This window comes from Pholcus phalangioides, unplaced genomic scaffold, assembly GCF_987345545.1.
Source record: "Pholcus phalangioides strain wild (caught in Gottingen) unplaced genomic scaffold, Ppha-v1.0 ptg000011l_1, whole genome shotgun sequence".
Classification (NCBI taxonomy): Eukaryota; Metazoa; Arthropoda; class Arachnida; order Araneae; family Pholcidae; genus Pholcus; species Pholcus phalangioides.
In genome coordinates this window covers 34202762-34227906 of record NW_028301604.1, presented here as the reverse complement: position 1 = coordinate 34227906, position 25145 = coordinate 34202762, and the positions used below count along the sequence as shown (strand labels likewise).

General features: G+C 38.9%; 1 protein-coding gene across 1 annotated transcript in view; it reads right to left on the bottom strand.

The window, feature by feature from the left end:
• The window catches only part of Sap47 (Synapse-associated protein 47kD), a 163868-nt gene that overhangs the window by 29808 nt on the left and 108915 nt on the right, over positions 1–25145 (bottom strand). The window contains exon 6 of the mRNA XM_089239499.1: positions 5886–5948. Within this exon, the coding sequence (XP_089095625.1) occupies positions 5886–5948 (63 nt within the window). The remainder of the gene's footprint in view (positions 1–5885; positions 5949–25145) is intronic.

The following is a 25145-nucleotide window of genomic DNA, read 5'->3' as shown; positions in this document are numbered from 1 at the left end:
TCAAAAGGGAATTTATAGATTGATTTATTAGTAAATATATAAATGTGTGCCTCTAACTTTTAATTACAGTGGATCCTGCTTATAATGTTTTTCAAAAAACTGTGATAAAAAACATAAGCAGGAAAACACTTCAAACGGGAAATCTTAATAAGAATTACTTAAAATTGGGACTATGAAAATCAGTTGTTCTAAGTGGAAAGATGTTCGAAATGGGAACGTTATAAGTGGGGTCAACTGTATATTTGGTTTAGATTTGTTATATGTGCTACATTCCATATGTTTAATTCTCATATATTAATGGGCTTCTTTGCAAGCTTTTCCTACTAGTAGACAATGAAAGTAAATTAACCTTTGGATAGAACGTTTTTTGAAATGAATCATTTGATTCAGAGATACCTTCTTCTACCCAGAACATGGCCCGCTGCTCTGTCTCAAAGAAGAGATATAAGCAAGTCATGAAAGACCTGGGGCATGCTGGAAAAAAATTCATAGAGATACCAGTGAATTATGGGGAGGGGGGGGGGGCGTTTTTCAAGATAATTTTTTTCGAGAGGACCCAACTTTCACTCAAAAGGGGCCCAGATTTTTTGAATACCCTGGGTCCCGGGACCCAGGTAAATTAAAATACAGTGGCATCTCTGACAGTACAAATGTAATTCAATCATAAGACATTACTCACTTCACTTCTGAAATATAGATGGCAGCACTAGAAAACCAAACAACACTACATATGCACTCAGACTGTTAGGTACACACACAGTTACACTTCCGGCACAACTCATTAGGTAGTAAATCGCCCATAGATGGTGATAGACCTCATTTTTGAAAGCATGTGAGAGGCCACAGTGGGGGGATACAGGGAGTATTTTCAAAATCACAGTGCTGAGTAGAGCAGTGATTACTGAAGAGGTGTGCCGTGAGATCAGTCAGGGCAGGGTGCCACTATACAGTATTTCTGAGGTAGAATTCAGTGGCAGCTCCTGGTAGGACATTTTTTTTTGGGATGGGAGGGGCTGCCAAATCAAATATTCATTGTCAGATACAGGTGGTAAATTTCAAAAATATGTTTTTTTACTAATTTCTTTAATTACAAACTTGCTCTAATTATTTTATTAGATAATTTGTGATGAAAAATTATTGCTATACATCGCATCTGTATTCACATAAAACTTGAAGCACAAAATCAAGTTTATTTTTAGTGATCTGAATGTTATACAGTATTTTTATATTTTCCTGGAACACAAATGTAAAGCAGAAAACAGTTTTGAGTAACAAATGAATGACTGACTATTCATACGCTGCAGAAAAATTAAATTTTTTGCATGTTTTAAATTTTTTTATTGTGTTTTATATCATCCACACCCGAATACATTAAATTATCATTTAGACATTTCAGCGTATTAAACTGATGGCTCTAGGAAAGGGGGGGGTGCTCCTTCTGCTTTTATGATGAGCTGCCCCTAGTAGAATTATACTTAGTATGATAATAAGATGGTAATTATCAATTAGTAGCCTATATCACTGAATTTTAGGAATGGTGCAGGTGTACATAGGTATATTTGATGTTTCTAAAAGTCATGAAAAAAAAAAGATGAAGCCAGGGAACAATGCGTAAAGAAAAAGAATAAGAGAAAAAATTTTGACCCAGGCAAAAATCTATGATAATGAGATTTACAATACGTACAATAGTTTTCTTCACAGTACCAACTGGTAAGATTTTTTTCTCCTGGTACAATTAAAGGAGGAATGATAAATGGTATAAATTCTACAATTAACGGAAGTTTCTTGAAGGTTTTAATGTAAGCATGCCCCTCCCCACATCGGGGGCCCAATGTCTAATTATTTTTTTCTGATTTTTCATACGATACGTATATTTGAAAAAAAATGTCATTAAAAATTCTGGCCTGAAAACGTACTTGGGGCACATGAATAGTAATTTCTTAAAAGGGGGAGGCACTTTCAGCATCCCATATCTTGAAGCCGGACCTCCAAGCTGAGATTTTTGACGAGCCCAAGGCCACACGAGCAGCTCTAAAACAAAAACAAATTTATAGTGTAAAAAAGACAAAAATGTGTAGGAGCTCTCCCATGACTACCCTGTTAGCCCCCCCCCCCCCCCCACTTCTCATGGAGAGGCCACAATTTTTAAATACTCACTCTAAAGTAGTCTTGTGTATGATCACATGAGCTCAAACATTCTTTTGGGTTGGCATTTTGGTTGTTTGGAAGGATTTCAGGGGGAGGAGTCGGTGAGTTTGGATGAGGAAGCACTTCACTTTTATTATATACCGAGTATTATTCTATAAGGGGATATCTGCAATCACTACAAAGGGTCTGTGGAATACAGAAGGAAGGCCCCTTTCTCAAACCAATAGAAATCTTGTCGTTCTTCCATTCTCGTTGACTTTCCATTTCATTGTTCATGAAAGAAGACACAGACAAAATTCCTAATCCCAATGGGAAATGTTTTGTTATGTTCTTTCATGGTCAAACAGATGGTTAGCTATTTTCTCAGTGTTCCTTCCCGCCCCAATATCATCAGTGCATGGTGGTCTTTCATTTGGCGGACCTTGATAGCATACCAAATAAAAATTGACACATTGCTTTCCAGGCATAACAATCATCATTTGAACCACTCCACTGGAAAATGTCAGACAGATGGATGCCAATGCTTGTTATAACTAAACAAAAAAACAAAAACAAAAAAGAGAAAGAAAAAGACTTTCCTAGGCTTAGTCTCCCAGACCTCTTTCACATTTTAGGAAAAAATTTTTTGACAAACTCAAACTATATTGGATTGATGATTTTTGGATAGAACTAATTTTTGATACATTGGGTGCTGTAACTTACCTAAAGTACCAAAGGATGGTTAGAGGTGACTTGAGTTTGATACCCAATTCGTCCTTGTCAGAAACTTTTCTGACACAGGGGAACAACAGAAATGACGACATGATCACAGAAAAAGATTGCTACTGGGGGAAGTCCCACACAGAGGGGTTAGAGCATCAGCCTCTCGGTAAGTATAAGAAAAATCTGCCCTTCGGAATGGCAATAAATTGTAGGTCCTGGGGTCTAATTAGCCCTCATGCGCAGAAAATGACCATGGTGCGACAAAAATAATCAATGATACATTTTATCTAGCTGGATATGTAGTTGCTTTACTGATGCACCAAAGGGACGCTGAACCAATATCTCGAATGGATAAAAATTTTGTCTCTTGGCTCACCCTGCCCATAATATACAGCAGCGGTTTTCAACTTTTTTTTTCTCGTGGAGCTCTTTTTAGTATATTACTTCCATGGTGGAGCCCCACACACAAGCCTCTTTTCATTTATTTCAGATTCACTGATTTATTTTATTGCCCTCGAGCAACTGCAGAGCCCCTGGAAAGTGTTGAGCCAAGTGTTAAAGCCAAGGGCTCCGTTGAGCAGTGTCGTCTTAACACATGGGCCCACCCGGGAACGGCCCAGGGACCTCAGAAAAATAAGATATGGTTGAAATTTGCTAGAATTTACCAGTTAGGGCCTCAGAAAAATCACTTGGCCCATGATACACTCAAGACGGCCTTGCCGCTGAGCATTGGTTGAGAACCGCTCTGTTATACAATATTTCTACAGAAATATAACAGTAATGAAAAAAAAAAATTCCAAATACATTTTAAATTTTATATCCTTCGAGGGGAAATCCCTCTCTTGCGTACACTGGTGTGAACACCCACGGGTTGAAAATACTTCTGATGCCTCAGGCCCAGGACACACACCATCATTGTTTTTTCATGCTACAAATTGACTGAAGAGCCCCCACCTTCCCGTGATAACTTGTGAACCTGCCAAAGAACCCAGCCTAGGGGTTCTACTCTTCAATGTTGGGGTTATGTTCTTTCTCATGTGGAAACCAATATTGTTCCCAAGAACTGAAGTGGTCCGTTAAGTCCGTCCAGAGAATACTAATTTTATAGTATGTGTGTTCCAGGACTAAAATATGCACTCTCACTGACAGGAAGAAATTCAGGAAACAATCAGGATGCAGGTGTCATCCTTGGACATCAACTTTGAACATTCAGTAATTACATACACAAAATTTTTTGTGTCAATGCAGATTTTATAGTTGCCATGGCAACCTGGCACTTGTCAAGCCCTGGTTTAAAGATGTTCAAATACAAAACCAATCAAGTAAGGAAACCAAAGGGAAGGATGAAAATAACTATACTTACTGATAACTAATAACAACTTCAATATAATAAGGGCTGAAGGTTGAATTTTGCCCAGAGTGCTTCATTGCAGACCAACTGCAATTCTACATGTTTGTTTCAAAATATCAGAACACCCCAGCAACTCAAAAGCATAGTTCATGAAAAACTCAAGTTGGAAATTTGTTATTGCTGTATTTTGTATATTTTTAGTGGTTTTCCATAATATATCAGTGGTAAAAAAAATTTCTGTAAAGTAGATTGGATGCCTTATTAAATGTCAAATAACTTTTTCTTCTTTGCTTCAAAAAATTAGAACATCATGAAACTTAATACAAAAAATTAGAACATCATGAAACTTAATACAAAAAATTAGAACATTCGACTAAAAACAAATTATTACATGAATTATTCCATGCAAAATGAACATCAACTTGATTAAAAAAGTTTTTCACATCTAGGATGGTTATATATATAAAAAATTTCAGGTATAATAAATTTCATACCTTTCGGGCTGTAATGCTGTGTTCCAAACTGTTTTGTAACAGACCTGTCATCCACTACTACGGTGGACATCTTCAGTGCTGTTTTTGGTGAGTGAGGAGACTAATCAAATTTCTAATCGTCCCAATCTTGGTATTTCGGATTGTTGGATGCGAAATCTTGCTCAAGTGCAGCCCTCCTTCCTTCCTGTTGAAATTATCTCTGTGCTTAATGATCTCAATAGTTTCACGGTTTAGTCAGGAGTAGAAGTGGGTTTCTGAAGAGAGAATATCAGTGTCTTGTACAGGAAATGGATGTCATGGCCCTTGAGGAAGGCACGTTCAGCAACAGCAGATTTTTTTTGTTTGCCCCAGGAGACAGTGTCATTGATGTTGGGTGAGGAAAGTTTTTATTGAGTGCAAAGTGGTTGCAATGCAGACAGAACCACGCGAACAGGAAATCCTATAAAGTTCCGCACATTCTTTGCGGCAACCACACACACATTCTTGGGGGAGCAGTATGTGTGTCGAATCTTTGATCAGGATCGAGTACAAAAATTTAAAAAAAAAGCAGCTTCATGCATGTGATGGCATGACAAATGTATGTCTGTTCAATATGATCCGAGCCATAACTATGTAAGTGTGAGCACGCACACACACACTACTGACCATTTCGCTTACAAGGTATTGGCAAGAAATTTGGATTATCTCTATTTGAGGAATGGGTGATAAATATGGTAACCTTGTCCTAACCTCACGTTACAGAAAGAGAAAGAAAGAAGTTGAAGGGAAAAAAATCAAAGGAAAAAAAACAGTATAACAGATAAGTACAAATAAGAGAAAGTAGGTATACAAAGTAGATTTCTCTTTTCACCCTCACCAAACCTGTTCTTTTTGCTTTTATATGCACATAGTAGAAGGATACATCATATGTGGGGGGAAAAAAGCATTGCATAGAATTAAAAGGAAGTAAAAAGAACAACTTTGTAGGGGTACAACAAAGCCTCACGATTATGAGAAGAGAGGAAAGAAAGAGCTTGTTTGAGTTTATTCCACAGGCATTTGGATGCAATATTATGTCCTTGATCATGAAGTGGTTAAAAAAATTTAGTTTGTATTCCATGTTTAATAAAAGTTTTGATTTTCATTTGAAACAGCAGTGATAAAATTTACAATTTGTATGGAAAAAGTAAAAATAGAATTGTCAATTTTACCTCTGTTGTCTTCATCAGATATAAATTTTTTAGATGACCATGTAGATGAGTCACCACTAGTACCTATAATTGTGATAACAAAAACTATTTATTGATAAGGACAAGAAAAATAAGTAAATAAAATGAATTGATTAACATTTCAGATTCACTAAAAAGTCCACTCAAACTAATTAAAATACAACTAATGGATTTATGTAAAGGTTTGGACACAAATATCCTCACCGTGCCTGATACGTGTGTCTGCTGAGTGTAGGTCATCACTTGGTAAACGAATTGCATAATACTAATCAATGTAGCCATTCACACATCTCTGCATTATGGCAGAGCGCATCACCGCAATGAGCTCGAGTAGTCAGCAATTAATTTAGTTTATATTTTGATGGTGATGTCTCAGAGAGAGGCAAATTTATTATTTTATTTCGCTTCTCAATTTTCATCAAATGTGGGATTTATTTTTTAATTTTCATCAAAAAATTTTGGAATTATTTTTTATTAATTCTGAATTTTTATTGGTAATATGAAATCATTTCTTACAATTATTTTTAATCCATCAATTCTGAATTTTTCATTAGTTTCCAAAACAGTTTATCATAGTTTAAAGTTCATTTCACCTGCCCTTAGACCAAGTGAGTGAGCAAAAGTAAAAGAGACCAAGTGAGTGTTTGATTGACTGTATGAGTTAACAAGTGTGTGACAGTATTAGTGATCAAGTTAGTGACTGTATGAGTAACTAAGTGAGTGATTGACTGTATGAGTAACTAAGTGAGTGATTGACTGTATGAGTAACTAAGTGAGTGATTGACTGTAAGAGTAAGAGAGAGTGATTGACTGTATGAGTAAGAGAGAGTGATTGACTGTATGAGTAAGAGAGAGTGATTGACTGAATGAGTGAATGACCACATGCAGACCAAGTTAATGTGAGAGTGACTATATGAGTGGCCAAATGAGTGATTTTATGAGTAAGTTTGAGTGATTATATGCTAAAATGATCAGGTGAGTGAATGGTCATATGAAAGACCAAGTGCCTGACCATATGCTTTATCAAGTGAGTGACTGTATTAAAGATCAGGTTACTGACCATTTTTGTAATCAAGTTAGTGACCGTATGAGAGACCACATTCACTTGGTCTCTCATGCAGTCACATACTGTAACTCACTCATACAGTCAGCCATACACTCACTTACCCCTTCACTTGGTCACTCATATGATGGCTTACCACTCACTTGATCACTCACTCTAGTATATAGATAGATTATTCAGAATAATTATGATTAAGGCTAGAGTAATAGCCAAACTGCTATTGCTAAATTTGCTGAACATCTTGATTACACCGAACCAGATACATTAGTATCTTGCAGATGACACAGCTCGATTGAGCTAGCAGCCAGCATATGGCAACAACACAAGAAAATGTGGTCTCGAGGGGGACGAGCTGAGTCATGGCCAACTAGCGACTGAGCTATGGTCCTGAACTAGTTGCAGAAATGTGTCTCCTTAAAATAATACAACAAACACTGAGTGGATCTATGTAATATGTTTAGTAATACATACAGTCAAGTGTCCATACATGGGATGATTTTCAACTTAGCACTGGAAAACCAAACCGTCAATGAAACATTAAACTAAAAAACCTCTCACCTTGAAGGGTGTTTCGGCTGTTTGTACTGATAATTTGAAAATTTTATGTGTACATTTAGTACATAAAAAAGGTGTTTTTCTGAAGTTAGGGGGCAGGTATCCAAACCTGAGACAGTATATTCTTTGTGTGTTGTCTCATGTTTTAGTGCATCAGACACAGGTTAAATCTTTTTAAAAAAAGTCTTAAGATGATACAAGACTGAAAACAGTTCAGAAATCATTTTATTAATTAAAAATAATGCCACAACTTTTATAACAAAACCACAGAGTAAGTACTCTGTTAAAAAAATATCACATAGGCCCGTCATTTAGGGGGGGCAACGGCCTGCCCCTTCCCTGGCTTTTGAAAATACACTAAAAATGGTGTGTATATATATATACATACATTGAGTACGTGTGCTTTGCCCCCCCCCCCTGGAAAATGTTTGTCCCCCCTTGGAAAATGTTTGCCCCTCCCTGGAAAAAGTTGAAATGACAGCCCTGATATCACACATTCAAAAAAGGAACAAATGAACTGGAATGAAAGGAATGAATGAACAAGTGAAAAAATTGAAAAGGTTTCTATTTCAACTAGAAAAACTAAAGTAAAATATTTGAACAAAGTTGAAAAATATTAATGTGTGTGTAGGAACTTTGGCTGACTTGAACAAAAACCATACAAATAAATTATGTGGTTCCTAAGCTTAATATAGGGCTCCCAATCAAAAATTTAGAAAAAGTAGAACAAGGGGAAGGGTACCCCCACCCTAGATTACATAATCATATCAAAAAATACAAAAAATATTCTTTTTTATTTAAAAAAGTTTCGAGCACTATTTCAGGATCCTATAAGATTGACTCGAACCAAAGCAAAATGACAGAAATGACTAGGTGACAAAAACAATTTTATAGGCCAAATAAGAGTATATATACTAGCAACCACAGATAATTCTCTCTCTCTCTCTCTCTTTTCTGTCTCTCCTCATAACATATTACATTCTTTTTTAGGGGTCTCCAAAGTCCAGTATGTCAACTTTCATTCTTGATGCACAGCAAATTATGAAGACAGGTAAGTTTTTAACAATGATGCTCTTTCGAGACCACTTCCAAAAGCACAGTACAAAATGTGTAAATTACAAGTTCTAATGTAAAGAAGGGAACCAGAATGTTTCACTGTGCTGTCCATCCTCTTTTAAGGGATTTGTTTACATTTTACTGTTCAATGCCAGCATGATTGTTTTTGACAAATGAAGCACTTTCATTTCTAGCTCTCTGCAGAGATTTGTAAACATTGTTTATGCCTCTGCATGTCCTAAAAATGCAGAAGACAATTGAATGCTATCGGGCAGCATCAGAGTAAAAAAACCTAGAATAGGCCTGTGTATCCAACTGCTTTGTTATTCAGAATGTTGGTTCACCTATACACAAACTATACACCATAATTTTAAATGATGGCTGTTAATTAATATATAATGAATAGCGACTACTTCATGTCCAAGACCATGAAGTAGTAAATGTAAAATTATTTTTTCTATACAGATAGAAATTTTTAATGACTCCTCAAAACATCAACACAAAATGAGTTTTTGAACCCTAAAACTATGCTAGAGATGTAAAATTCTTGATAATAATCTTTAGGAGATTGGAGGAGAGAGAAAATCTTTAGGAGATTCTAATAGTCAATTATTTATAGTACTCCTTCCAGTGAATATTCTCAAGAATATGAATAACAATATATATCATAATAAATAATCTCTATAAATACCTAGAGAATATTCTCAAGAATATGAATAATCTCTATACCTTCAGGACATTTTCATCAAAGAGAATATTTTCTGGAATGACTATTATAAATAATCTGAGAATAATGCTTATAATTTTTTATAAAAATACTCTCCATTAATTTATAGTAGTAGTCCCACTGGAGAATATGCTCTCTCTTGTCAAGAAGACAGGGAAAATTGAAACCAACATGGCTAAATTGCACAACTCGCAAAGAAATATGAATGATAAAAAATTTAACTGTATATATGTTATGGTAAAAGCCAGAAGAGTGGTATACAGGTGTTACCAAGTCGAGTTGGTAAAAGCCCGAAAAACGCTTGTAAACAAATACATTTCAGACATTTACCAAGAATTTCAGTAAATGCTGACATTTAGCAACTTTCATGAAAATAAGTAAAAATGTGAATTTTCTAATTTTCATAAATTTGAAAGCTTGTCATTTATGATGATCAGTCACAATGATCCTGACGCTAATTAAAATCATAATTAAGTAATTCATTCAAACTTAACTAGTCATTCAAATTTGTGAAAATTAGTAAAATTGCAAATTTTCTAATTTTCATAAGTTTTTAAATCTTATCACTTATTAACACTTTTGGGTCTAAGCCTGAGCCTGACTTGGGATGCCGTTTATGTTCAAGGGAACTAAGCCCGAGCCTGACTCGGGTTTAACTTTTAACTCTAGTAGCTATAAAATGGCTGGATTTGTGTTCCCAGTGTTTTTACACATAATCTATACATCTTCTAGTTCAAAAAATATATAGATATATATATACTTATAAATGGCAGCAGCCAACGGATGTAGCTTCATGAAATGATGTAGAAGTAAGTATAGTTGAAACACATTTGTCTTCCTAGGTAAGGTAGCCATGTTTGTTGATGACAAGATGATTATAATTTTATTAAAAACCATTTTTAAATATTTGTACAGCATTTGGATACATTTTTACTCAGAATTGTTTGAAATTTTGTTAAAAAATTATGTTTTCTTATGCGGAACTTTTTTAAAACTCTAAAACTTACTTTTTTAATTATTTCTCATTAAATATTAATTATTTGTACCTTTAAATAATTGCTATATTTTGAAAGAAAAGAGTTTGAAATTTCTAGTTAAAAAAACTGTTGAGATGTATGTATTCTAAGTATTTTTAAAAAAAATCATAAAAAACTGCCAAAAACCCTTAGTCCACAGGGACAAACATAGTCGAAATAGCTCAGACCCGAAAGTGTTAATCACAATGATCATGATGTTAATTAAAATCATAATGGCATAGGCTTTCACAATGTGTTTCCCCCTCTACCGTCTTCCCTGTCAGTGAGCATCAACAAAGATGGCCATTTTGGAAGAGAGCACAGTGTTAGTTACAAGCTGTGAAGGCCGGCGATTTTAAAATAGTTGATGCCGAAGCATTTTTGTCATTTAAATTCATAAATCCGTTCCCTCCTGCCGGGCTGTGGTCTTTGGTGGGCCCTTAGGTCAGGTTAAAATGGGTCCTCTGTAGTGAATTTACAGTGTAAAAACAAAGGTAAATAAGGGTTGTCATGGTGCTTGAGCTGTATGAGCCGGCACCTGGGAGCTGAGGCTATTTGAGCTCCTATGGCCCACATCCTGGGGTAGGGCACTTGGACTAAGATCTTCTTGAGCCCTCCTGTAGTGAATTCATAGCATAGAAAAATCAAAAATGATGGTATTTGTCCCGGGCACTGTCCGCCCCACCCTTGTGGTGAGCCATGTTGAGCCCCCAACCCATATAATTCACGAATATACACAATACCACACACCATTCCTCCTACGTACTGGACGAATAGGGATTTTCAGCCCCCTCAATATTTAAACATGCCTACTTGGTGATGGTGAAAAATATTTATTAGCCTATAAACTAAATGATCATGGGCAAGGTAGTAGAGTTGCCTTCTTGGGGGCCCCCGTTAAAAGGTTGCAAAATAAGTATACATATTTTTTGTGAGGCACCATTTGGCTCGATGCCCCAGCCTATTTCCAGGCTGATTATAGTCCTTTTTGCATCCTAAGCTTCACCCATGGGCTATCAGGGCAGGGGTTTTATGTGGTTCTCTGAAGTAAATTTTTGTATGGGGTGTAATGTGATAGGCCTCCTTGTGGTGCACTCTGGGTAACGCCAAATCTATCACACGTCATTGTCTTCGCTTATTTGTGCTCATATCCTTCACCTTCAATAGCCCAGATTACATGTTTATTTCTACACATCTTGCAGTACTTGCCTTGCGTCTCGTTTTGTGTGCACACAAAAGGGAGGGTCTGGGAGGGGTCCTCCCGGAATGGAGAATTGCTTCTAGCGTATGCCCCATCTGGGACGCTGTCTACATGCATGTTTGCCGTGCGTGGAGACCCGTAAGGCTGGAGATGGGGATCCTGGTTAGCCTAATGCGTTAGTTTTGGCCTCGGATTCGACCGAAACGGGAGGCTTGGATTAGCCCCGTCCAGGTCAATCGGCTCTGGTCACCTCGGTGGCTGAAGGGGTTACACTACTGGGCAGGTAGAGGGGCCGGGCCTGCCAGACATCGTTGAGGTTTGTTGGTGCTGCTTCACGATGAATCTTGGATCTTGAACGCGTCTGCTCGTCTGTTTCGGTGGTGTATAGCTCCCACCTAACCTGGTGTTGCTACTAACCTTTATTGGTTACATGTGCACATCCCCTTGTAGGGGGGGGGGGCATGGTGGGTGGGAGTGGAATAATACCCATTTAAATATGGGAAAAACAAAAAATGCACCAAAACGTCAAAGAACTGCTATGAGTGAAATAACTGTCAATGAATCTGCTTCTTCAAAAGTATCTACTGTCTCATTCTTCTTCTTGCATAGTTCTGATACAGATAAACAGCTGTCAAAAGTATCACCATTCTTGATTCATAAAACTCTCCATGGCACAGTTGGAACTTTAAAATCAGAGAAGGCTCTCCATTCAGGAGACCTTCTCATCGAAACTAACTCCCAAACAAGCCGAACTCATTCAAAAGTTCACGTCTCTCGGAGACATTCCAATAACAGTCTAAATCCATCCCACGCAGAATTATTCACGTGACATCTCAGACCCTAACTTGATTAACATGGATGAAGATGAACTAACCCAGGAGAGAACTAGCGTCTCAAGGCATAACATCTGCCAAACATATCATGAGCCGCAAAGATGGCAATCTAGCTCCATCAAGAAATATAATCCTGACATTTTCATCCCCAACATTGCCGAAAGATGTCAAAATCGGTTACTATAACCTCCATATCTGGCTATACATACCCAACCCTGTAAGATGTTTCAACTCCCAAAAATTTGGTCACTCACGAATGGCGAGCCGTACTCAACCAACCTGCACAAAGTACGGTGAGAGGGACTACATTTTGGACAACTGCACTTCAACATGATTCAAGTGCGTCAATTGCGGTGGCAATCACCCCGCATTTGAAAGGAAATGTCCGAAATGGAATGACGAAAAAGAGATCCAGAAGATCAAGGTCCTTAATATCGTCTCATATATCGAAGCACGCCATCGTATAATCTCTAACCAAACTCCAATAAGTACTAGATCATACTCTAATATGGTAACAAATCCATCGTCAGCTAATAAGACTAACAATGTCACCAAAGCATCTGTAACAACTTAGACCGAACCCACAGCTAATACATCTAACCAACCATGTAATAGTTGTGGCTGCTGTTGCCCTGCTGGATTACGGAAGGAGTCCACCACCTCCGAAGAAGCAGGAAAAGCAACAGCGAACACATTCAAAAAAACTACAGGTGCTAAGCCAAAAATAAATACTGGAAATAAATCTAAAATAAAACTATTCAAGACCGGATATTCAAGAAAAGTCATTCAGAGAGCAAAGAAGAAGCCTACATTACAAAACATGTCACTTCTTGATGACAAATCAATTGGTGACATGGATATCGCTAATCCATCAGAATCCGGTGGTACTCGCCGGAAATTAGACCGAAATAAGTTCAAAGACCTTAAACCGTCTACATCTATTTGAAATTTACGGCCAACATTATTCAATGGAACATTCGTGGTCTTAGATCCAATTACGAAGATCTCAAGGATTTGATCAATCGCTATCATCCTGTTTGCGTGGCACTCCAGGAAACTTTTACGAAGTCCTCGGAGACATGGAACATCAGGCGACACTCCCTTTTCCGTATTGACTACGATGACGGGAGTAGAGCTTGCCGTGGTGTTGCTCTGCTGGTTCCACATCATGTGTCATCGCGCATTTTGACGCTGCACACGAACCTGCAAGCCATCGCAGTGGAAATCTCTACAGGCCTAAGAACTACCATCTGTTCTATTTATTTGCCACCAAATGACACCATCTTACAGAGAGATCTAGAAGATCTGATTGATCAATTACCTCCACCATTTTTTCTTCTTGAAGACTTCAATGCTCATAACATGATATCGGGTTCTAAAAGCAACACCCCCTCGTGGGGAAATGGTTGAATTTTTGTTAAGACGACATGGACCTCGCCATCATGAATGATGGCAGTTTCACTCATTTCCATTCCCCAAACAATAGTTTCACTGCAATAGATCTATCATTATGTTCACCCTCACTCTTGTCGAACTGGTCTTGGTCAGTTGATTCAGACTCCCATGGGAACAATCATTTTCCTCTAGTGGTCAAGTGCCTTGATTGACGCCATAGCATACCTGAGGGTCCTCCTTGGTGAAAGCTTGTGGCCGCCCAATGGACTGACTTCATGATCACGGCAGAAATCCCAGAGAATATGGTCTCGCTATCCGACATCGACCACTGTGTCGACCTTGTGATCAGTAGTATGATCTCTGCAGCAAATGAAACAATTCCGAAAATCTCAAAACTTCTAAATCTCCTAAACCTTGGTAGAACCACGAATGTAGTCTTACAGGTTTAAGCGGAAAAGAAAGTATGGAGTAGGTTCCAGCGGTACCCTACCAATGATAATAAGTTTGCATTTTTAAAAGCAAAGGTGGTAGCGAGAAGAACCAGACACCGGGCTCAACGCGAGTCCTGGCAAAAGTTTACGATGGGAATCAATTCATCAACTTCATGGAAAATTATCTGGGACCGGATCTGAAAAATCAACGTTCATTATCAGTCTCATTCTATCACCATTTTAAACACCAATGGCACTATCATCAGCGATGTGAGGGATGGTGTGAGCAGACACCATCACCGCACATTTCGCCCTTGTCTCCAGTGATGCGAATTATCCCCCCATTGTTTCATCACATCAAATCATTGGCCGAACGCAATGCGTACACCTTTGGGCCTTTTACACTGCAGGGATACAATTCATTGTTCACCCTTCATGAACTGACGATGGCCTTGCAGCGAAGTTGTGACTCAGCTGTCGGGCCCGATGTCATTCATTATTTCAAGATTCTGCATCTCTCACCAGAATCACTCTCACATTTACTCATATTATTTAATCGGATCTGGGTGGTCATTCATTTCCTGACACCTGGTGAGCATCCATAGTTCTTGCATTCCCGAAGCCAGGCAAAAATCCTCAGCAACCTTATGCACTACCTTGAGGTTAACAATATTTTATCGAAACATCAAAGTGGCTTTAGATGGTTCAGGTCCACAACATGCAATTTGGCACGCCCTGAGACTTCAATTAGACAAGCATTTGTAAAGAGGGAGCATATGATTGCCATATTTTTCGATATGGAAAAGGCCTACGACAGTACTTGGAGGCACAAAATTCTTTCCAACCTCTATAATTGTGGCTTGCAGGACAACTTGCCCATTTTCATTCAGAACTTCCTGGCTCGCCGCATCTTCCAGGTATGGATTGGAAGCACATTATCAGCTCTCCAAGAACAAGGTGTACCTCAAGGTAGCATTTTAAGTTTTACACTTTTTATTTTGCCGCTCAACGGGGTGTTAAACCAACTCCCATTGTCTGTCATTGGCACACTATACGTGGATGATCTGTTAATATCATATCAATCAGTGAATATTAAGACAGCCAAGAGACAATATCAAACTGCACTCAACAAGATAAGCAAGTGGGCACATAATAATGGCTTCTCATTCTCCGCTGACAAAACTGTGGCTATGCACTTTTGTCGGCATCGAGACCTACACGATGATCCGAGATGTTCCTAAACAATACTCAAATACCAATTGTAGAGGACACTAAATTTCTCAGCCTTACATTTGACAAAAATCTGACTTTCAAACCTCATATTGCACAGTTAAGAGCTCGTTGCATGAAGACGATGAACCTCTTGAAGGTCATCTCATCTACATCGTGGGGAGCAGACCGTAAGTCGCTCCTCCACATATATAGCTCTAATAAGATCAAAGCTCGACTACGGCTCCATTGTATACAGGTCAGCACCTCAGAGATATCTGAGTGTGCTCGAACCCGTCCACCATTTTGCCCTCCGGATATGTTCTGGAGCTTTCCGGACATCTCCAATGAAGAGCCTGTATGTGGAATGCAACGAGCCATCACTGACATCAAGACAAGCAACTTTCAACCAGCAACTTTACTTGAAATATTATATCAAAATGAAGTCTTTACCAGATCATCCACTTCGTGTCATTTTCAATCCCTCATTTCATAAATTTTTTGCTGCTCGTCCTTCATGTGTTGTGTCCTATGGTCTCCGTATAAGGGCACTCATAGAAGAACTATAAATAGACATCAGTCGTGGGGCACCAGTTGCTCAACAACTGGCACCGTGGGAGCAGTTTCTGCCAGATGTCTCTTTTTCATTATCATTATACCCTAGAGCCACCACAGCAGATGTCATATATCGACAGATATTCCTTAGGCACAGGGGTAGGTACAACAGGTACTTCCCCATCTATACCGATGGCTCCAAGAGCCCTGGCCATGTCGGTTGTGCCTACATCTGCTGTGAGGAACATCTTTCAAACTACCTGACACATTCTCAATTTATTCGGCGGAACTGTACGCTATCGTTCAGGGTCTCCGTCATATATGGCTCAAATACCACCAACAATGCATCATATATAGCGACTCTCTAAGTTCATTACAGGCACAGTGTTCCTTCACTTATCACTCATCCATTCATTCATGCCATTTTTCATGAAATGCATTACCTCATCCATCACGGTACCACAGTAAAATTTTACTGGGTACCAGCTCATGTTGGAATACCGGGCAACGAAAAAGCAGACACCCCACCTTGAACAACCACCAATGTTTACAGCAGCCTTTTGGTACCTGGAAGTGACCGCTTTTCAATCCTCCAAGAAGTGATGCATCGCCGCTGGCAGGATCATTGGGACACTCAAGTAAATAATAAACTACATGCCAGTAAGCCCACACTTGGCTATTGCCGTTCTAGCTGCAGGACTAACCGAAAAGAGGAAGTTATGCTTGCCCGGTTACGCATAGGACACAGTCTCTCTCTTGCATCAATCAATCATATTTGTTATTAAGAGGGAGTAGACCAGAGTGCCCTCATTGTCAAAATCCATTCACCATTGCTCATGCTTTTACTTGTTTGCACCAACGTCATCATTTTATGACCGCTTTTGGTCAGAGTCATCTTTCACTTCGTGACATTTTATCTGACCATTGCAATGCATCTCACATTTTTAAATTCATCAAAGCCATTGGTTTATATGACAAATTATAGTTCATACAATTCATGTCATTTTTTTTACATTTTCACTCGAAAATTGTTGTTATAAATTTTGGAAGTAAATTAAATTTTTTAATTTAAAAAATCTCTTTGAACTAAAATATTCAATACAGAAAAAAATTTAAAGGGAGTAGTGATAATTTAATAATACACTGAAGAGCAAAAAAAACTAGTACACCTGCCTAATATCGTGTAGGGCCCCTGCGAGCACGCAGAAGTGCCGCAACACGACGTGGCATGGACTCGACTAATGTCTGAAGTAGTGCTGGAGGTAATTGACAATGACACCATGAATCCTGAAGGGCTGTCCATAAATCCGTAGAAGTAATAGGGGATGGAGATCTCTTCTGAACAGCACGTTGCAAGGCATCCCAGATATGTTCAATAATCTTCATGTCTGGGGATTTTGGTGGCCAGCGGAAGTGTCTAAAGTCAGAAGTGTTCCTGGAGCCACTTTGTAGCAATTCTGGACGTGTGGAGTGTCGCATTGTCCTGCTAAAACTGTCCAAGTCCGTCGGAATGGACATGAATGGGTGCAGGTGATCAGACAGGATGCTTACGTACCTGTTACCTGTCAGAGTCGTATCTAGACGTATCAAGGGTCCAATATCACGCCAACTGCACATGCCCCATACCATCACAGAGCCTCCACCAGCTTGAACAGTCCCCTGTTGACATGTAGGGTCCATGGATTCATGAGGTTGTCTCCATACCCGTACACGTCCATCAGTTCGAAGCAATTGGAACCGAGACTCGTCAGACCAGGCAACGTGTTTCCAGTCCTCAACAGTCCAATGTCTGTGTTGTCGGGCCCAGGCGAGGCATAAAGCTTTGTGTCGTGCAGTCATCAAGGGTACACGAGTGGGCCTTCGGCTCCGAAAGCTCATACCGATGATGTTTCGTTGAATGGTTCGCACGCTGACACTTGTTGATGGCCCAGCATTGAAATCTGCAGCAATTTGCGGAAGGGTTGCACGTCTGTCACGTTTAATGATTCTCGTCAGTCGTTGTTGGTCCCGTTCTTGCATGATCTTTTTCCGGCCGCAGCAATGTCGTAGATTTAATTTTTTACCGGATTCCTGATATTCATGGTACACTCGTGAAATGGTCGTACGTGAAAATCCAAATTTCATCGCTACCTCGGAGATGCTATGTCCCATTTCTCGTGCCCCGAGTATAACACCACGTTCAAACTCACTTAAATCTCGATAACCTGCCATTGTAGCAGCAGTAACCGATCTAACAACTATGCCAGACACTTGTTGTGTTATATAGGCGTTGCCGACCGCAGCGCCGTACTCTGATTGGTTCCATATCTCTTTATTTGCATACGCATGCCTAACCAGTTTTTTTGGCTCTTCAGTTTATAAGGAGTAAAATTACTTTAAATTAATAATTTAATACAAAGGGAGTATTATTAATTTAATAATAATTTATTACTACTGTAAATTATATGGCATTTTCTTCAGTTTGATTTCTATACCGCAGCAAGAGAATGCCACCTGCCAGCGACTAGCCATTCTTTTTCTGTTTACCTTCTCTTATCGCCATCATCGTCTTTTTTTCTTTTTTACTTTCTCCACAGAAGCTATTCATATGGGCTTTTCAAAGGTGACAAATACAGTAGAGACAAATAAAAAGATTGAACATGCTTGTCAAGTTTGCATTTACGTGCGTAGCCACCTTAAGTGCATGCCTTCCCTCCCTCCCCCCACAAGGGCAGGGCTCTAGCTCTGGGGCCCAGGATGATTCTAATCATTTTTTGTTCTTTCCCACTATAAATTCACTTTAGAGTGACCCCTTGAAGATTCCAGCCTGAGAGCCCAGCTGCAAGATGTGGGGGTCATGCTTAAGGGCATCGGAAGCATGGTCCTCTCATCTCAAGCATGGTTGGAAGCATCATCCTCAGCTCTTATTTGTGTGAATCTAAGGCTGGGATTACACTATAAAAGTTTCATAAAAGTTCATTGATAAAACATGAAAAATGCAACCAATAAGGACATCGGTTGCATTTGCTCGAATGTAACCTATGAGCTTTATTGGTTGGATTTTTTGAGGTTTATAAAAGGGATTTTATCAAACTTTTATGGTGCAATACCGGCCTAATGCAACAATGCACTGTCCAACAGCCGGTGTTTATGTAACAAAAACACTGCGATGACGAAGTGATCAAGAGCACTGCCGTGATGCTTTTAGTAAAATTTCTAGGAGGCCAAAATAGCGCTAAAGACGCCAAACAGGAAAGCACCATTGCTAATGCGGTATTCTCGATGGGCAGTCGCTTTACCCAAAAGAAAATAATAGAATCGTCTGACGTGATGTAACATGACGTAGGCGATGCTCTTCTCGTGATCGGTGGACTATATCTTCCTACCAAAACCAGGAAAAGACGCCTATTATAAATCATCATCCTTTAGAATGATTACTTTATCCTCATTTCAATTGGAAGTTATTGGCATCTCCAAGATATTCCCAATTTAATGGGCAAGATCAATGTGCACCAGCATGATTTTAATACTGGGTTTTCCACTGACTCTGCTCTTCACAGGGGGGGGGGGATGAATTTAATTTTCGTAGCAGGAAAAATTATTTTTGTGCAGCATTTATCAGTTTTGTAGCACTTTGAAATTTTCGCAGTAAATAAAATACACAGTTTTTATATACACTGCTGGCCACCCAAATTGCAACACCAAGAAAGACAAGGGATATCGCAACAATATTTATTTTGTAGATAACATGTTGACCAAGCATCAAATGATTAAATTTATAGACTTCTGTGAAGTGTGGTTTCTGCCAAAATCAGTAGCCAGAGTAGCTGCCATTGTTGGAGATCACCGCTGCCACACGCCTCGGCATTGATTCAAAGAGACTTTGGATGTGTTCTTGGGGTACAGCAGACCAAGCAGCTTCCACGCGTTGCCAAAGTTTATCTGGTGTGGCAGCTGGGGATGTAATCTGGGTCAATCGTTGAGCAACCATGGACCACATGTTTTCTATCGGCGAAAGATCCGGAGAGCGAGCTGGCCAGGGAAGCAATTCAATCTGGCGATTGACGAAGAACCTTTGGACAATGCGTGCCACGTGTGGTCGCGCATTATCCTGTTGAACTATGGCTGTGGGCAAGCCCTGAAGGTAAGGAAGGACAACTGGCTCCAACACCTCGGAGATGTAGCGCTGGCTTTTTAAAGTACCGGCAATGCGTACTAGAGGAGTGTGAGAGTGATATCCAATACCGCCCCATACCATAATACCCGGTGCAGGACCAGTGTGGCGGTGCATAACACAGCTGTTCAGCATCCTCTCACCACGGTGTCTCCAGACTCGAATCCGACCATCGTGGTGTTGCAGACAGAAGCGTGACTCGTCAGTAAAGACAATTTCATTCCATTGTGCCGTCCACATCCTTCTTTCATCGCACCATTGGGGGCGGAGACGTCTGTGGTTCTGCATCAAGGGTAGACGAAGCAATGGACGTCTTGCAGACAGACCACTCTGCTGTAAACGGTGTCGAATGGTACGCGCAGACACTGGATGATGCGGTACAGACTGAATGTGCTGTGCTATGGTTCGTGATGTGGCTGAGCGATCTGTCACTGCCATACGCACAATACGCCTGTCATCACGTGAAGTGGTGCACTGAGGTCGATGCGATCGAACACGTCGGTCCGTCGTACCCTCCTGCATCCAACGATCACATATCCGCATTACAGTTGTTTGGTTTCGTCCAACACGACTACCGATTTCCCTGAAAGATAATCCACAATCTCGGTAGGCCACTATTTTTCCTCTGTCGAACTCGGATACTTGATCAAAAGATGATCGCTGTTTTCCACGAGGCATAATTGATCGTTTTTTTGACAAAAACACAATTGCCGTACTTCAAATCGTCGAAATCTCCAAGCCTTAAATAGTGCTTTGAAGTGGCGCCACGGGCGCGCGTGATGTGCGTCTGCGCTGAAATTCTAATCATTTGCATATCTCACCTCCGCTAATGCATGTTGTAAATTTCATATTATTTGCATGCTTTCTTCAGGGTGTTGCATTTACGGTGGCCAGCAGTGTACATATCTGTAGTAACGTAAGCAAGATTACTTTTTAGTTTAAAAACAGTGTTATCTCAGCTCGGAAGGTGCCCCCCCTCCCCAAGGCATAAAAAATACAGAGATTTCCTCTAGAAGAACTAATTTATTTTTTATTTTTAAATCAAAAAATTTTTAAACAGACTTCTTGATATTAATATATTTTTACATTCTCTACAATATCAACAAATGAGAGGCTTTTACCATAGAGACATTTTAACATATGGTATTTCAGATTTCAAAAATAATGTGAATGTCACTAATTTTAAAAAAAAAATCACTACAGGAGAGACTTGAAACACTCATTAGAAAAGTAATTATTTTTCTTGTTTTCGCCGCTGAAGCAATTCCAAGTTGTGCTTTTGTTCTCTTCAGTTTCAAGCATTTTTGAAAGTTTGATCTTGCTTCTTTTACTACAATTAACCCATTTCATATTTAAAATGATAAGTGTTTCTTTTCGAGTTCGCTCTTGATGATTACCTCAGTTTCATTCAACATACTTTGAGATAACTTCTTTTGCTGGGTTATTCGTAGAATATTTATTAGAAATTCTAAGAAATTTAATAGAGTGATTAAAAAAAACTGAAGACTTAAATTATTTTCTAACTTAAACTATGGTAGTTTAAGCCATATAGAATTAAATTACTTTTAATTTAAACTATAGAAAATAATGATAAAACTATTGGAAATTTAATAGAATGATTCTATTTTCACAAAACATTCAATCTGAGTACATCTGTTTTCACTCACTATTTTTCATTTATTTTGTGACCTTTTTCTCATTTTATTACTTTTCCATAATCATAGACAATCTGAATTTACCAACAGCTTTGCATCGCAAATCCTGATGGTAAAGATAGATTCGTCATTGCTTTTTTTCCCAGTGCGATAATACGTTCTTTCATGAACTTTTCCATTCTGTTAAAACGTTAAAGGATACACAAATGTTTCGTCAAATACAGCCAGCCAGGGAAAATCAATGCAATTTAAAAAATAATTAACGTAAGGAACACATAAATCAAAGGAGTCAACTTTTTTCGTAGAAAAAAAAAGCTAGAAACAGCGACTGAAATTTTTTTTTTCGTTATTCTGCGGATGAGCCGCAATTCGCATAGTTCGACCATATTTTATACACTTTTGGAAGACTGGGCGCCAAATACTGGGGAGAGGGCCTCAAGCTAATTCCATTTATGGCCCCAAGAAATAAAATTGCGGGGAGGACAAATGATGTTATAGAAAAGTCAGCTTTTATTGTGGAGCAACTCCAAAGTTTCTAAAGGAAAAATTTTGTTTTTGGCACAAGTTGGTGCAGAATTGATTAATTTTGGCATTTTTGTAGCAAAATGTAGCAAGCGGCTGGAAATTATAGCAAATGTAGCAGACATCGGAAATTGTAGCAATTATAGCTGATTTTCCACTCCGGTCTTCATCAATTGATCTGGAGAATAGGCACAATTGTAAATGGCCAATTTGCTATTTTCTTAGACATTGTTGGAGCCTTCGATAATGTTACGTTTGACTCTATTCGTAAGGCATTAATAGATCATAACATTCCACCTATGTTAATTAGATGGATTGGTCATATGCTCAGGAACCGAACAATTACTGCTCGTGTTCTTGATGCCCAAGCTGAAAGAACTATCAGGAGAGGTTGCCTGCAAGGGGGAATCCTGTCTCCCTTTTTATGGAACATAGTCTTCAGCTCCTTGATCTCTGATCTAATAAAAGGACCAGGATATACCCAAGCCTATGCAGATGATCTAGTCATGCTCATTCAAGGGCATGATTTATCCGCAATGAGGATTCGCTAAACAAATTTTACACTGTCAGCAGATGGAGTGATAAACACCAACTAGTTATTTTCCACGGAAAAAAACAAAATAGTGATATTCACACGGAACAGGAAATAGAAAATCTAAAACCTAACCCTTAAGGGACAAGAACTTACCATATGCAACAAAGTGAAATACCGTGGATGTCATTTGGATTCTAAGCTGTCTTTGAAATTCCATATTCAAGAAAGAGCTAAATGGGCCACTAATATACCTATGCTATGCAGAAGAATTATTGGTAAAACGTGGGGTTTAAATCATAAAACCACCCAGTGGATCTACACCATTATCACACGTCCAATGCTGAGCTATGGATGTGTGGTATGGCATCAGGCGTTAGTAAAGACCTCTTACAAAACTGTCCTACAAAAAGTGCAAAGACTAGCGTGCATTATTATCATGGGAGGTCTACCCAGCTCCCCTTCAATTGTCCTTGAAACTGCTCTTAAGCTGCCACCTCTAAGATGAGAGAAGTTTTTAAGACTATGTGCAGGCTTGAAAGAAATGGTACTTAGTGCAAATGACCCTATATGGGGATCAAACTCAATTTTAAAAACCACTTTGACAGCTGTCTACTGGGGTAAAGTAGAAAATCCTTCTCTACTAATGCCAAAAACTTCTGTTCCAAAACAAAAAACTTCACAAAACATTACACTATCCACATACCTGGGAGAAATGAAGTTGCTAACATAATAGATAACATCTCAATGGGAGTTATTGAATGTTACACTGATGGCTCCAGGATAACTGAAACCGGGGCTGGAGCAATTTTCCATACCTCTAAAGTGGATCATGACTATCATAAGATACATGTATATCTTGGCAAAACGACTAGTCTTCCAAGTTGAAGTACTAGCAATAGCCATATTGGCTAAAAGCCTGATTTCTAAAGAGTATCATGGCAAACAAATTGTTATCTTCTCTGACAGCCAAGCAGCATTAATGGCTCTTAACAACTTCAAGTTTCAACTGCGCATCACATACTGCACTCACATGCTGAATAGCTTGGCAGTATTAGGCAACAACATCAACCTTTACTGGGTTCCTGGACATGTAAATTTCCAGGGAAATGAACTTGCAGACCATATAGCCAAAGAGGCAGCGAACCTGAAACTATCTGGACCTGAACCTTTCTAACCTGTTTCGATGTTAACCATAAAAAGAGATGTTAAACAATGGATCGAAAATAAACATTATCGACAATGGAACTCAAGGCAGAACTGCAGACAGGCCAATCTGGCATTGGGAACCCAACTGAATATTGCCAAAAAACTTATTTCACTGAATAGAAAAACGATTTGACAGGTTATACAGATAATCACTGTCATGCTAACCTAGTGAAACACCTACACAAATGTGGCTATGCAGACTCACCTTTTCGTCTTGTGTGTGGAGAGGAAGACGAAACTCCACTCCACTATGTGGGACAATGTTCCGCCTTCTCTATTCTGAGAAGGAACTACTTTGGTGATCATCAGGTGACACTAAGTAAAGCTGTAAATGCAGGCTGCATTTACAACTTGATAAATTTTCTTAATTATACTAAACACCTTAACTCATGGTATCAATTCTCTGCTCTAATTTGAACTCACATGTGTTTTTTTCCAATAACCTCATATTGAGTTCTTGGCCATATCCCTGGGAGACCTCCTCTGCTCCTTTTCTTAAAAAGGGTATCGCAGACAGGAGCAGCCTCCTCATTTATTTAGATATGGCATTTATCGGTCGCATTTTACTATAACATCCCACTTAGAGGTTCAGTAAAATGGTAACAGATATTATGCCTTTTGTTCCCAACACTGCTGCAAAACTCTGGGGAATTTCTACAGAATTGATATTTCTTCATATCTACATGATCCATGACTCATGTTACACTACTTGGTGTTAGAGTAATGGGCAAAATTTACATATGATTTTCCAACATGGGACACCGAAGAATGATGATACTTTATCTTTAATCTCATGAAAGAGATATGTAAAGTCTTTCAAATCAACCAACGATTCACAGAGCCATCAAATTTGAGAGAATGCATCAAGAAGACTATAAAATAAATTATCTCATGCCATGTAGGAAACACCCATAACGATTGGGACAAAAATTCGCCATTTTTTGGTTTAGCCATATGATTCGTTCTTTCGAAAACTACCGGATAGTCACCAGCAAAGCTATTACATGGGAGAGAATTAGTCCTACCCTTCGATTGGGAAATGGATCTTACCATCTGGGAGAGAGTTAGTTTGCCGGACGAATTACTAAAGCAAGTCAAGGATGGAGTTCAGAAAGAACAGAGCAGACAAT